Below are 16029 nucleotides of genomic sequence, written 5' to 3'. Positions count from 1 at the left end.
TTACTACAATGAGAATACGTTCTTTCACACCATGTTACCCAAACCTTTTGTTGAGTTTATTAACTAATTAATTAGTTCATAATATGAAATAAATTCTAATGAAGGATGTCAGTCATTCTAGTACAGTAATACTGATTTAGTATCTGCGCCCATCATTTTCATTTTTCTGTTTTTTTTTATTTATTTTATTATTTTTTTTTTTTTAGAAATGTTACAGAAATCTAGAGCTTCCTAGCTTTAACAATGTTGCTCTTGCTCTGAACTTACAGCTTGGTATGAAGACTATGTTTGATCCATGTAAAGCAGATCTCACTGGTATAAATGACTCACAACCTGGCCTTGTTGTTAGCTGCGTCTTACACAAAGCTTTCATAGAAGTAAATGAGGAAGGCACTGAAGCTGCAGCAGCAACTGGTATGTAGATCTCTACATATACACTACTGGCCATTAAAATTGCTACACCATGAAGATGACATGCTACAGACATGAAATTTAACCGACAGAAAGAAGATCTTGTGGTATGCAAATGATTAGCTTTTTAGAGCATTCACAAAAGGTTGTTGCCGTTGGCAACACCTACAACATGCTGACATGAGGAAAGTTTCCAACACTATTTCTTATACACAAACAGCAATTGACCGGCGTTGCCTGGTGAAATGTTGTTGTGATGCTTTGTGAAAGGAGGAGAAATTCGTACCATCACGTTTCCATCTTGTTAATGGTCAGATTGTAGCCTATCGTGATTGCAGTTTATCGTATCGTGAAATTGCTGCTCACGTTGGTCGAGATCCCGTGACTGTTGGCAGAATATGGTATCGGTGGGTTCAGGAGGGTAACATGGAATGTCGTGCTGGATCCCAACGGCACTGTATCACTAGCAGTTGAGATGACAGGCATCTTATCTGCATGGCTGTAATGGATCATGCAGCCACGTCTCAATCCCTGAGTCAACAGATGGGGACGTTTGCAAGACAAAAACCATCCGCACGAACAGTTCGTCGACGTTTGCAGCAGCATGTACTATCAGCTCAGAAACCGTGGCTCGACAAACCTGGGTGCACAAATGGCAAAACATCATTTTTTTGGATGAATCCAGGTTCTGTTTATAGCATCATGATGGTTGTATCCGTGTTTGGTGACATTGCGGTGAATGCACATTGGAAGCGTGTATTTGTCATCGCCTTACTGCTGTATCACCCAGCATGATGGGGTGGGGTCCCATTGGTTACAAATCTCGTTCACCTCTTGTTCACATTGACGGCACTTTGAACAATGGACATTACATTTCAGATGTGTTACGACCTGTGGCTCTACCCTTCATTTGATCCCTGCAAAACCCTACATTTCAGCAGGATAATGGACAACCACATGTTACAGGTCCTGTACGGGCCTTCCTGGATACAGAAAATGTTCAACTGCTGCCCTGGCCAGAACATTTTCCAGATCTCTCACCAACTGAAAACATCTGGTCAATTGTGGCCAAGCAACTGGCTCATCACAATACACCAGTCACTACTCTTGATGAACTGTGGCATTGTGTTGAAGCTGCATGGGCAGCTGTACCTGTACATACCGTCCAACCTGTATTTGACTCAATGCCATAGGTGGTTGCTGGGTACTGATTTCTCAGGATCTATGCACCCAAACTGCGTGAAAATGTAATCACATGTCATTTCTAGTGTAATATATTTGTCCAATGAATCCCTGTTTATCATCTGCATTTCTTCTTGGTGTAGCAATTTTAATGGCCAGTAGTCTACTTTTATGTGTTGTGACCATTCAATTGAGGAGGGTCAGAGACAGCATGCGGTTTAAAGATGTTGTCCAACAATGGATACTGTAGATTGAGATTTTCACTCTGCAGCGGAGTGTGTGCTGATATGAAACTTCCTGGTAGATTAAAACTGTGTGCTGGACTGAGACTCGAACTCGGGACCTTTGCCTTTCGCAGGCAAGTGGTCTACCAACTGAGCTACCCAAGCACAACTCACCCCCTGTCCTCACAGCTTTACTTTTGCCAGTAACTCATCTCCTACCTTCCAAACTTTGCAGAAGTTCTACTGTGAACCTGTTTGAATTTGAAAAAGAGTCTCTTTACTGCTAAAGAGAAAAAATTAATGGGCACATACTGAATGGGAATGGAGTCTGTTCTGATCTCAAAAAAATAAGAGTACTCACAGATTTTCTGACATCTTGACACTCTCATGATGTGAGAAGGTTTCTTAGAAAGTGCTCTCACTATCAGAAATTCATAAAAGATTTTTGTACAATGGAATGCTCCTTACAACAACTACTGCAAGGAGATCCCAAATATTCCTGGAATGAGGTGCAAGAAAAATCTTTCCCAATCCCTAAGGAGGCAATAACATTTTCTCCAATTATAGCACTGCATGAAAAAGTGCCAAGATAGAATTTCATACTAATACTAGCAATTATGGGGTGCAGTTGTAGTACAAATTCACGAATTTGCTGAAAAGGCGATGACATATGCTTCCACAGTACTGTCCAAGTTTGTGATGTACTACTCTACAATAGAGAATGAGTGCTTTGCAGTTATTTGGCCTATCAAAAATTCTAACCAAATTTATTTGACAAATCATTCACTGTTGTGACAGACCACATTTGCCTGTAGTTTGGTGGAACACAGCAGTGTGGATGAGATCTGTCACTGATGCACTAAATGACTTTGCTGCTGAACAGAGGGACATCCAGCACTGTGCCTTGAAAAACTGACCAAACTGGAATTGTATATGAGGAACTACCATCCAATTGGATAGAAATGTTTACTTGCAGTCCCAGTTCATTTAGTGCCAGTTATTCTGGAGTATTTCACAATGCCCCTACATCAAGTCACCTGAGATTCATGAAGAGTCCAGGTAGAAACAACCTTGTATCAGTGGCAAGGTCTCCACCAATCTGTTAGGCACTGTGAGCCACAGTAAGGAATGCCAGTGATGGAAGAACATGATGCATTTGCCCTTGGGGTATTCCATACCAAATCTGCATGCAGAAGTGCCATTCCACCAAATTGGAATCAACCTCTTGGGGAGGATTGCAAAGCTGACAAATAAGAATTGAGATGATAGTTCTCACTGACTACCTCTCCCACTACACTATCACCAACGCTGTGATGACTGCTAAATCTCAGGAAAAAGCAAAGTTCATAGTAGAAGACATCATTTTAAGGAATGAAGCACCCTGTGTGATAATCTCTGATCATGGAAAGATTGTCCAGTCAAGCCTAGTATCAAATGTAATTTCGTGCTGTGACATCACCCACAAAAAGACAGTTGCCTACCATCCACAGTCAAATGGCCTCACAAAATTTGTTAATAAAACATTGGCACACATGCTTTCATTATATGTTGACATCAAATAGAGAGGCTGGGATACTATACCGCTAGTCGTAACAGTCATATACAACACAGCAAAGCAAGGCACTACAGGCTGCTAGTTAATATGAGGTTAGTTATTACTCACGCAGGATGCTTGTACTCACATATCTGTAATAAAAGTTCATTGATATTCAGAAACAGAAGAAATTTTTTATTCAATGGAAGTCAGAAAAAATAAGGAAAACTAAATCACTATTAATGTGAATTTTACAATTTAAAGCTTGGAAAGTGAAGCTGTAACAAACAGATAAATCAAAAAGATAAAGTGAAAATAAAGCTCAATGAATATTACACTTTTGCTTGTTTTGATAATTTGGAAAAGAGTAGTGAGATACTGGAAAGCAAACAGCCATCATTTTAGTTTTGATTCTGATGCTCACAAGGAGAGGTCTCCAGTGGTGGTGTTGACTTTGTGACAACATCTAAAACAACATCGGAATTTAGCGTGATGCTCAGTAACACTAAATAATTCATATTTTGCAGAGTGGTTGTCTGGCATAAATGATAGGGTAGACTTTCATGTATAGAAGGTGGTGAGTTCAAGTATCATAAAGTGCTTTAAATTTCTTTCTATTTTTAAATTTTAATCAAAATGACTTTGATCATTATTTTTATTTCTATTCCTTTGTCATATCATTTTACTTGTCATATCACCTTCTTCATTTGCTCATTTTTCTTCCTTTCATTTTTTCCTCTTCAAATCTTTGTTCATGTGATTTTTAATTAATTTTATGTATTAATTTCAATGTAATGTTTTTCATTTTATCATGCTATTTTTTCATCCATGTGTTCATTACTTACGTTCCTCATTTTTCCTGAATTTCATTTTACTTATGATCCCTCCTTTTGTTTAAATCTTCATCTGCATCATTTTTTCAGGAGTGGAACAGGAATTTAGGATATGTTTTAAACATTTGTATGACAATTACCATCACAAAAAATGTACATCTTGCAACGAAAAATGTATTTTTTACACCTTTGCATTTCCAATACAAATAGATTATTCCGTTTTTGTTTCTTAAATGATAAATCAGAATCTCAAATATTTAAATACTGTAATAGATAAGTACTATTAAATTCTGGGTGGAAAAAGAATGATATAAGTAAAAAATGAGAACAAATGAAAAAGTTCATATGATAATTAAAATGATATTACAAAGGAATAGACATAAAATATTATATTTGAATCTTTAAACTGAATAAAAGTAATGATCCTAGTCATTTTGATACAGAATCTAAAAACGTTAAAACACTTGATGAAACTCAACCCAGAAACTTCAGAACCTGAAGGTCGGACCGCAGGACACCATGTATAATTCAATTTATTTATTTGTTTTTATTTTATTTTATTTATTTATTTTGGTCAAATATACACAAGTGGGGGCCCACTATGGTGAAAGGCTGCAGGGAGCAATATTTGGGATCTTGACCTACATAACTGAATAAAAGGTTTCGAAAAGTTGACTCATCCATTAAGGACCTAATTTGTCAGAATTGCTGTTCAACTTACAAGAAGTGATTCCAACAGTGGCTGAGAGACTGTAGAGAAGAAACATATTATAAAGATGTAGCACCAATAGTATTGATTGTTAATAAACTCAATTTTCCAGTAGTTTTAAGTTATATTTTGTAAGAAATTGTGCTTTTTGCCCTGCCTCCTACTTCTTATGGGGCATTCATGACTTGATCCCCCTCCTCCTTACTGCCAATATGAGAATTCCTGGGTGCGACATTGTGTAGGTATATGGTGATTTCAACTCTCCTCCTGCCAAATATAACTTCAATGTCTTATATACCACACTACATTTCTTGGTTTCTAATATGTACTTTGTATTGTTTAGTGATAAAAGATAAATCTTATCTGAAGTTCTTTTCAAAATTGTGATGATTAAAACAGAGTGATGTTAGAAATGTATGAGAAACCAACCTTTTTAGGTGCTGAAATTGTTCTACAGTCTCTGCGAACAACTATACCTCACCCTGTTGTGTTCAAAGCTGATCATCCATTCCTGTTTCTTCTCATAAGTATTGTTAACAAAGCTATCCTTTTTATTGGAAGAGTTCAGGATGTAGAATCAAGGTAAGGCATTTTCTGCTGTTTCCTTTGCTTTAATCATAATATTCACATTTATATTTTCTTGCTGACATTAAAATACACTATTTTCCATATTGTTGTGCATGCAAGAATAGATTACCATTTTTTTAACAGAAGAACATTGTACAGTAGATAGTCATGCGGGAAAGGATGACAGGGGCCACTTATTCACAGAATCACACATAGAAGTGCTTTTGACCTAGTACACTGATTGCTAGTATCAGACTGACTTCTGATTGAAAACTGACTGCCCCTATTTATGGTCTTTATTCAGCCAGGATTTGTCATCATGCTGAAATTCATTCTCTTTTCCAGTACAGCAAAAATTGTATCTTTCTTATTACTTGTATCTAGTATTAATTATAATTGCTCCACTATAGTCAAGTCAGCATAAGAAGAGCCCTGACAACTAGCAGCACTATTAACAGTTTCTAACTGCTAAGGGCATATGACTGTAGATGAAAATAATAGCCATCTGTAGAGCTGTGACAACACTGAGGCATTTCCATAGAGATGTTTACAAAGTCATGTCATATGAATGGTTGATACAGGTGTAGGTGTGCAGAGTGCTGTAGCCAGCCTACTGCAACTCTCAGGAAGCTTCTTAGACCCACTTGATTATAGGTGCATGATAAAACAATAATTCATTTGACAACATATAAAATAAACTTTCCATTATGATCAGCAGCAAAATATTAATTACAGACCTTCCTTGGCACAAATTTGGACTTCCCTGTGAATAAACAATACACAAGTTTTGACTAAGGTAGATCCATATAAAAAATCTATGCTGCTCTGGTGCCGCCTTTCATGTGATGATCATTTTTCTTTTTGGCAAAAACACAGTTTGAAAAGTGTCCACTAATTGTTGAGTTCATTAAATGAATGTAACTTAATCTTAATTAATATATTTGTACTGGAAATAACTTATATGTTTACAGTTGCATAATCTGAGATTCTACCATATGCAGCCATGAGCAGTACTGTTTCTTTTCTTTTTTTTTCAGGTAAATTTTGTTATTTAATTTCAGGAATGTTTAAAGAAATTCATGATATTAGGTTAGATTGATATTTGTTGCATATATCATGAAAACAGCACTTCATAATGAAGTGGAAAGTATCAGTTTAATAAAAATATTACTATTTTATAACTCAAAATTCATCTATTGATGAGTGTGGCCTGAGCTCCCAGTTGGTGCACATTGACTGCGGAGAAAGATATGTATATAGCTTCTTTTCTGTGTTTACTTTGTAGATTCTTACTTAAATTGTGTGTGAGTTTCGTATAGGAAACATAATTTCGAGTTTTAGTTACTATAATCATAAATTCAGGCAGATTGTAGCGCAGTCATTAGGCATTTGTTCAGGTTAGTTCATACATTCTTTGCATGTTTCCCTTGCGTTATCTAGGCACGAACTCATGTTTCAGTAACTGTTGTTCAACATCAATTAGAATGGACAGGGACTGTGATTGCTGTGTTCGGATGAGGGCTGAGTTGGCACAGCTGCAGGCGGCGCTGACTTCGGTCACGCAGCTTGAGGCTATTGCCAATGGGCATCACTGTGGGGAGCCGGACTTGGGCATCACAGGGATTTCAACCTCGTCCCGTCTGTCTCCAGATCGGTCTGCTGCTGTGGTTGCCCCAGTTGCTGCCCACAGTGGGGCTGAGCCCTCGCCTGTGGTTGATTGGGAGGTCGTTCCATGGTGTGGCAGGCAGCGAAAGATGTCCAGGAGGCTGATAAGAAAGCCTCCCAGGTGCATCTGACAAACAGGTTTCAGGTACTGTCTCTGGCTGAGCCAGATGCAGCTGCCTGCCCTGTTTCAGAGGATGATTCTCAGCCTTCAAGGTACGGGCAATCGCAGAGGGTGGGCTTGTTGGTAGTTTGGAGCACCAATGTTAGGCGCGTAATGGGGCCCCTTGGGGACATGGCGGCTAAGGACGGGAAGAAATCCAGTGTGAACTCCATGTGTATTCTGGGTGGAGTCATTCCTGATGTGGAAAGGATCCTTCTGGATGCCATGAAGAGCACAGGGTGCAGCCACAGGGTGCAGCCAGCTGCAGGTGGTGGCACATGTCGGCACTAATGACATGTGTTGCTTTGGATCTGAGGAAATTCTCTCTGGTTCCAGCGGCTATCTGATTTGGTGAAGGCTGTCGGTCTTGCTTACAAGATGAAGGCAGAGCTCACCACCTGCGGCATCATTGACAGAACCGACTGTGGACATTTGGTGCAAAGCCAGGTGGAATGTCTGAATTAGAGGCTCAGATGGTTTTGCAACCATGTTTGCTGCAGATTCCTAGACATGCGCCATAGGGCGGTGGGGTTTGCGGTTCCGCTGAAGTTCACTACTCTCAGCTGGCGGCTACACAGGTAATGGAGGATGTGTGGCATGGACAGGGCGATTTTTTAGGTTCGAAGGCCTCAGGAAAGTATGGGGTGGGCTGCAATCTCAAAGGGGGCATGGCAAATACAGGACATGCTTGGATCAAGGAACAGTCGGAATTGTAGTTGTAAATTGTTGTAGTTGTGGTGGGAAAGTCCTTGAGCTTCAAGCGCTAATAGAAAGCACAGAAGCTGAAATTGTTATAGGAACAGAAAGCTGGCTAAAGCCTGAAATAAGTTCTGCAGAAATTTTTACGAAGTCTTAGATGGTGTTCAAGAAAGATAGATTAGGCAGAATTGGTGGTGGAGTGTTTGTGTCTGTCAGTAGTGGTTTACCTTGTAGTGAAATTGAAGTAGATACTCCGTGCGAATTGGTATGGGTGGAGGTTATACTTAACAGCTGAACTAAGTTAATAATTGGCTCCTTCTACCAACCCCCAGACTCCGATGATATAGTTGCTGAGCAGTTCAGAGAAAATTTGAGTCTCATAACAAATAAAGACCCCACTTATACGGCTATAATTGGTGGAGACTTCAACCTTCCCTCGATATGTTGGCAAAAATACTTAATAAAAACCAGTGGTAGGCAGAAAAAATCTTCCGAGATTGTCCTAAACGCTTTCTCTGAAAATTATTTTGAGCAGTTAGTCCACGAACCCATGCGAATTGTAAATGGTTGTGAAAACACACTTGATCTCTTAGCCACAAACAATCCAGAGCTAATAGAGAGCATCATGACTGATACAGGGATTAGTGATCACAAGGTCATTGTAGCTAGGCTCAATACTGTTTCTTCCAAATCCACCAGAAACAAATGCAAAATAATTTTATTTAAAAAAGCGGATAAAGTGTCACTAGAAGCCTTCCTAAGAGACAATCTCCATTCCTTCCGAACTGACTATGCAAATGTAGATGAGATGTGGCTCAAATTCAAAGATATAATAGCAATAGCAATTGAGAGATTCATACCTCATAAATTGGTAAGAGATGGAACTGATCCACCATGGTACACAAAACAGGTCCAAACGCTGTTGCAGAGGCAACGGAAAAAGCATGCTAGGTTCAGAAGAATGTGAAATCCCGAAGATTGGCTAAAATTTACAGACCCGCGAAATTTGGCACGGCCTTCAATGCGAGATGCCATTAATAGGTTCCACAACAAAACATTGTCTCGAAATTTGGTAGAAAATCTGAAGAAATTCTGGCCTTATGTAAAGTATACAAGTGGCAATATCCAGTCAATACCATCACTGTGCAGTGACAATGGTACTGTTACCGACGACTGTGCCGCAAAAGCGGATTTGTTGAACGCAGTTTTCCGAATTCCTTCACCAGGGAAGATGAATGGAATATTCCAGAATTTGAAACATGAACATCTGCTAGCCTGAGTTTCTTAGAAGTAGATACCTTAGGGGTTGCGAAGCAACTCAAATTGCTTGATACGGGCAAGTCTTCAGGTCCAGATTGTATACCGATTAGGTTCCTTTCAGATTACGCTGATACAATAGCTCTCTACTTGGCAATCATATACAACCACTCACTCACCGATAGATCTGTATCTACAGATTGGAAAATTGCACAGGTCGCACCAGTGTTTAAGAAGGGTAGGAGGAGTAACCCATCGAACTACAGACCTATATCATTGACGTTGGTTTGCAGTAGGGTTTTGGAGCATATACTGTATTCAAACACTATGGATCACCTCGAAGGGAACGATCTAGTGATATGTAATCAGCATGGTCTCAGAAAACATCGTTCTTGTGCAACGCAGCTAGCTCATTATTCGCACGAAGTAATGGCTGCTATCGACAGGGGATCTCAAGTTGATTCCGTATTTCTAGATTTCCAGAAAGCGTTTAACACCGTTTGTCAGAAGTGATTTCTAATCAAGCTGCAGGCCTATGGGTTATCATCTCAGTTGTGTGACTGGATTTGTGATTTCCTGTCAGAAAGGTCGCAGTTCATAGTAATAGACGGCAAATCATCGAGTGAAACTGAAGTGATATCAGGTGTTCCCCAGGGAAACGTCCTGGGACCTCTGCTGTTCCTGATCTATATAAATGTCCTGGGTGACAATCTGAGCAGTTCTCTTAGGTTGCTCGCAGATGATGCTGTAATTTACCATCAAGTAAGGTCATCCGAAGACCAGTATCAGTTGCAAAGCGATTTAGAAAAGATTGATGTATGGTGTGTCAGGTGGCAGTTGACGCTAAATAACGATAAGTGTGAGGTGATCCACATGAGTTCCAAAAGAAATCCGTTGGAATTCGATTACTTGATAAATAGTACAATTCTCAAGGCTTTCAATTTCAATAAGTACCTGGGTGTTAAAATTACGAACAACTTCAGTTGGAAAGACCACATAGATAATATTGTGGGGAAGGCGAGCCAAAGGTTGCCTTTCATTGGCAGGATACTTAGAGGATGCAACAAGTTCACTAAAGAGACAGCTTACACTACACTCGTTTGTCCTCTGCTAGAATATTGCTGCGCGGTGTGGGATCCTTACCAGGTGGGATTGACGGAGGACATCGAAAGGGTGCAAAAAAGGGCAGCTCATTTTGTATTATCACGTAATAGGGCAGAGAGTGTGGCAGATATGATACCTGAGTTGGGATGGAAGTCATTAAAGCAAAGACGTTTTTCGTAGTGGCAAGATCTATTTACAAAATTTCAGTCACCAATTTTCTCTTCCGAATGCGAAAATATTTTGTTGAGCCCAACCTACATAGGTAGGAATGATCATCAAAATAAAATAAGAGAAATCAGAGCTCAAACAGAAAGGTTTAGGTGTTCGTTTTTCCCGCACGCTGTTCGTGAGTGGAGTGGTAGAGAGATAGTATGATTGTGGTTCGATGAACCCTCTGCCAAGAACTTAAATGTCTGTGCCAAAGTTAGATTTAACCCAAAGTAGTTAAGAATAGCCTTTCTCCAAGTGTATTGCAGCTATGCACATTGATATTGCTTTCGAATTGAGATGGGTTATTAATAACAAATTTAATAAGTGAATATTTACATTGTGAAGTTACTGTGAAAATCCCAAGTTCCTTAAATAAATGCCTGCAAGATGGACATGGCAGGGCTCCAGCTATTATTCTGATTACATGCCATGAATACTTGTTTCCTTAATGATGAATTACCTCCAAATATGAAGCCATCTGAAAACAGTGAATTAAAATAGGTACAGTAAGCTAATTTATTTATAAGGTTATTGCCAAAATTTGCAGTAACACTAACAGCATACATAGTTGAACTCAAACATTTCAGCAGATCACCAATGTGTTTCTTTCAATTCAGTCTCTCATCGGTGTAACAGATAAAAAATTTGGAATGTTGTGCCTTAGCTACAGACTCCATGTTTATTAATGGTGTTGTGCAGTTTGTTGTACAGAAGTGTGACAATCCATGTGCAGAGACTCACTTAATAATTTTCTGAAAGACATTATTCACAGTTTCCTCAGCTAATTCTGCTTTGTTGAGTGTGTTTAATATATTTGTATCATCAGCAAATAGAACTAGCTTTGCATCTTCATCAATATAGAGAGGTAAATCATTGATGTATATTAATGACATTCAGTTATTCAGAGCATTTAATAAATTCTAGCATATGATTCTACTTGTCAGGTTTGACCAGTGACATCATAACTGACTCAAAAATGCTACACACAGACAAAATTTCAACACAATGTTACAGTGAGTTTTCAAATCAACAATAATTATTCACAAACAAATGAATATACTATAGAAATAAAAGCTCATACACAATAGTTTGTGTGAGTAACTACTGAACCATGAATTATATCACAAACTAGATATGATTTTCATAAAAGAAATGGAAATATCATACATGAAGTAAATTAAAATCATAGCTTACACAAGTAACTAAAACAGCCACAGAGAGTCTCTGGCTTCTACTGTAATCCCAGTATTCCACATTGTTATCTCATGACATTATTCGTAATAATAAAGATTTAATCTAATGCGACTACCTTGGAAAAAAAATCTACTCACCAAGCAGCAGTATGAAAACGCGCATATAAAAAGGATTAAAGTTTTCAAGGTTTCAGAGCAAGTGGTTCCTTCTTCTGACAGAACTGTTGAAAGGTAAGGAAGAAGGATGAAGGAAAAGAACTGGTGAGATTTAGGAAACAGGGTATAGTTTGGAAGAGTTGCACAGAAACCTGGGGTAGGAGGCACTTACCATATGTGAAGAGAAGGAATCTGTTTTCAACCTTATGTGGTAGTCCTCTTGTTTATTTATCTGTACCACCTGTATTAACAAACATCTTGCCTCTACATCTTTTCTAGTGCTGATTTACATGCATGTAGATGGGTCCATTATTATTTATGAATTTGCGTATAGCAATTTGTTAACACTTCACTACACTGCAGGACCTTCTCCCGATAGTCTTTCATGGATTTATTTGCAAATTTGACAGCTATTTTCTTTCCCATCCTCCACTTACATTGCTTATATGTATTTCTTTCGCTTTTTGTGCTTTCATTTTTCACCAGACTGCTCTGATCAACTTTTACTGCCATCTCCTGCATTACTTTATTACAGTCTCTCTATTGACTTCCTCTTTCCCTTTGCCCAGTTCTTAAAATTTTAGCTGTTTTCATGATTCTCCCAATTAATTTTTTTTTCTTTTCCAGTCATAATTTATATATGAGTTCATCAGCATACTCCCACAAGTGCTGATGTGCACCTTGTGCCCATGTGTAGAGTTCTGGGCAATTTCCTCCCTCATTGCACCTTTTCATTGCCATTGATAACAAGATCAAAGGTGTGTTGGTCTTTTGGTCATGCCTGCTTGGGAACTGGGTGACATCTCAGCACTTTTTCTCAGCAGTTCATTCCTATTTCTCTGCATCATCTGCAGGTGTTTCCTCATGGCTGTTTACCATAACCTGTGACGCAGCATTGCAACTGGTCATCATTGTTCTGACATCCCACTTCTCTGACATCTCCTTCTTATTATGAGCACTATTGTGCAGCATCTCAAAATTCTTGTTGGTTTCTTTAAAAAAGTCTCTTACACACCAAAATTAAAATAATGGAAACTAAAAAAAACACAGCATCAAATATTGTTGATTATATTACATATGCAAAACAACAACTAAAAACATAAAAAAGTAGAGTCATTACAACAATGAATCTTACCAAGCATGTGATTCCAAATGACTGAAAGGTTAAAAAAATTGCAGATAAAATACTGCACTAAACCAACAAAACAACAGATTATCTCACATTACCCCTCCCAACAACAGATTTTACGGCCCCTGAGAAGTATTAGTAAAGCCCTGCTCAAAATCTGAATATTGTGGTTAATTAGCAAATGTTTGTCCCACCTACAGCCCAGCCACTTTCAACAAAAAAACTTGTCAGAATCCTCTTAGACATACTCTCTTGTCAAAGAAATTAGAACCAATTTAATACAGTTTGGCACTGCCTAAAAATGACATCTGCACTATCTCCCCCCTCCCCCCCCCCCCCCCCACCAGAACTTACTGCCCTCAGACACTGAAAGCTGAACAACATCATGCTCTCTTCCACTCTTCAACTTGAAGTCTAAACACCCCCCCCCTCCCCCCACCCCCACCCCAATGAACCCATATACTTAATAAACTCCTCATAAAACTTCTGCCAAAAATCAAATGGTCCACAACAACACCACAAGAATGCCCAGTTTCATGCACGGCAAAACATTCAGATGATTTGCAACAAAAATGATAAGTCAGTATGATGGTGACCTCCAAATTCAGTCTTGTCCTTTCAAACCAAGAGTCTCTTCTCCGAATGTGTTCGGTTAATCTGAACATGAAAAATGATAGATTAAGTACGGAAAACTGTACATTTAACTGCTGTACATATACACTTTTTAATTTATGCAGTACAGTAAACATGTATTAGAAAAATTTGCAAGAAAACATTAGATTTAAACAATGCATAACAATGAAAGAAAAGCTGTCAAACTCAGTAAAATACAATGGACATTTTATCCCTACTTTTTAGATGACAAAAAGCTAGTAATTGATTTTTAACGTAATGAAGACAGTCTGTGATAAGATGCATATTTGCACCATCGTCTCATAAATGTCAAATCAGCAGGTGTAGCATTTGGCTGTTGCTCCAAATAACGTAGTGAGAGGTCAAGGGCTTCTGCTGCATCACTGAGTGGCACCAGCAGTAAGGTTCTCCACAAATGCCCCAACCACTGCCATCCACTCATCTACATCTCCTTCACTAGCTTCTTCACATCCAGTGATTGTCTGTCTCATTGGTAGTTGATTTTCCTCTTCATTTTCAAGTAGGTTGTCCAGAAATTCAAGAGAGGTCCACAGTTTTCTCCACGATTTTCTCAGAGCATTTTCTGCAATACTCTGCCATGCCTCAGCAGCCCAATAAACAACATCCCTCACATTGATCTTTTTTATTTTGTTCACTAAAGGTATGCTATCATCTTGGAGCAGCATTGTTAAAAATTGTTTTCTGTAAATCATTTTCAATGTTTGCAGTATATCCTGGTCCATCAGCTGTAGAAGTGGTATAACTTTCAGCGGCAAAAACTTTGCCACAATTTCTCTATCACATAATTCCTCAGTGCTATGGTGAGATGGTGCATTACCAATCAAAAGGACTGCATGGGGAGACAAATTATTTTAAGAAAACCATCGAACACAGGGAGCAAGCTGGCCATGAAACCATTCCTTGAACAGCTTACCACCCATCCATGCTTTTTTCTGGTTGTGATAATATACAGGTAGGGACTTCATGTTGCAGTTTTTAAAAGCTCTGGGCCTAGCAGATTTGCCCATCAGCATTAAAAGCAGCTTGTGATTACCAGCAGCCTTGCTGTACACTAATAAAGTCACACGATCTTTGCACATTTTAAAACCACGAGCACGGTCTTCTGCTTTTGATGCCAGACTTTTTGTTTGCAATGCCCTAAAATTAAGGCCAGTCTCAGCAGTGATATAAATTTGTTGGGGAGAATACTTTCCCTCTCCTACCATTTTTTCAAACTCACCCAAGTATTCCTTCACTGCATCACAGTTAAAAGAAAGCTCTCCATTAATTGTTATCTGACAGATTCCATGACATTTTTTGAATCTGTGACATCCAACCCAGACTCGTACTAAAAGACTGATCACCACTCATTAACTTGTTCAGGTAAGCAGCCTTCTCCTGAATCGGTGCTCCACTCAAAGAAGTTCCCCTTTCTTTTTCCTGCGTAAACAAAAGTAAAAGAGCTTCATCCACTGTTTCAAAGTCTGCTGAATTTTGTGTGTTTTTCCTGAAGACGTTGCACAGGACTGTTCAAGCTTCATTCAGTTCTTCTTCCAATCACAAATGGTTGCTTTACCAACACCCAGTTCCATTTCCAGTTTAGATACATTCTCACCATTGTCTATCCACTTCAAAGCATTCAGTTTTTCTTTGAGAGTTGACATTGTATGATTCCATTTACTCATGATGAAAATACGTACACCACTACAACTGAACAAATACAATACAACTGTTATGCATGCCAGTGATCAATAGCTAACATAAACAAGCACTTTGTGAGCCAACAGGCAGTGCACTGACCTCAGACACTACAAAGGTCTCCGCAGAACAAAGGCAGAAAGTGAGAGTGAGTCTTGTTCCCACACTTGTTCCCATTTGTTACCATGGTGTACCTACTTATCTGTTTGGTATACTTCATTCTAGGAACTCGTCACCATAATTCCGGCTAATCCAAACAAATCAGTAATCCAAACAAGGTCTGGTCCCAATTAGTTTGGATTAATGGGACTCTACTGTAGTTCAAAATGGTTTAAATACCTGTGAATACCTTGCCTTCAGTGTCCCTTGACGAGTGCATAAATGAGCTAAAATATGTTTGTTCAATAAATACAGATACCATAATGTATTTCACTACAATTATGTAGGCCACAACTGAAGTAAAGTAAGTATGTAGATTTATTCACTTCAAAAGCTGTGTCTTATGAGCTCCTGATCAATCTTCGGTGTAATAAGCCTCGTTTTTACTACTACAACTAACCGATGGTACCACATACTTCACTGGTGATATTAAATAGTCCAGATGCAGTAATTTGGTAGAAACGTATGTGTGAGGTCCATTGCATTGTTCAACACTAATACTCAAC

The 16029-nt window shown here is 38.8% G+C and overlaps 1 protein-coding gene across 1 annotated transcript in view; it reads left to right on the top strand.

Moving 5' to 3' along the window:
- LOC126335404 (serpin B6-like) overlaps nucleotides 1-16029 on the top strand; it is a 325460-nt gene that overhangs the window by 243932 nt on the left and 65499 nt on the right. Inside the window, exons 7-8 of the mRNA XM_049998665.1 lie at nucleotides 270-414; nucleotides 5331-5475. Of these exons, the coding sequence (XP_049854622.1) occupies nucleotides 270-414; nucleotides 5331-5475 (290 nt within the window). The remainder of the gene's footprint in view (nucleotides 1-269; nucleotides 415-5330; nucleotides 5476-16029) is intronic.

The sequence above is a fragment of the Schistocerca gregaria genome, chromosome 2 (genome assembly GCF_023897955.1).
Source record: "Schistocerca gregaria isolate iqSchGreg1 chromosome 2, iqSchGreg1.2, whole genome shotgun sequence".
Classification (NCBI taxonomy): Eukaryota; Metazoa; Arthropoda; class Insecta; order Orthoptera; family Acrididae; genus Schistocerca; species Schistocerca gregaria.
This window is presented reverse-complemented; position numbering and strand designations above follow the sequence as displayed.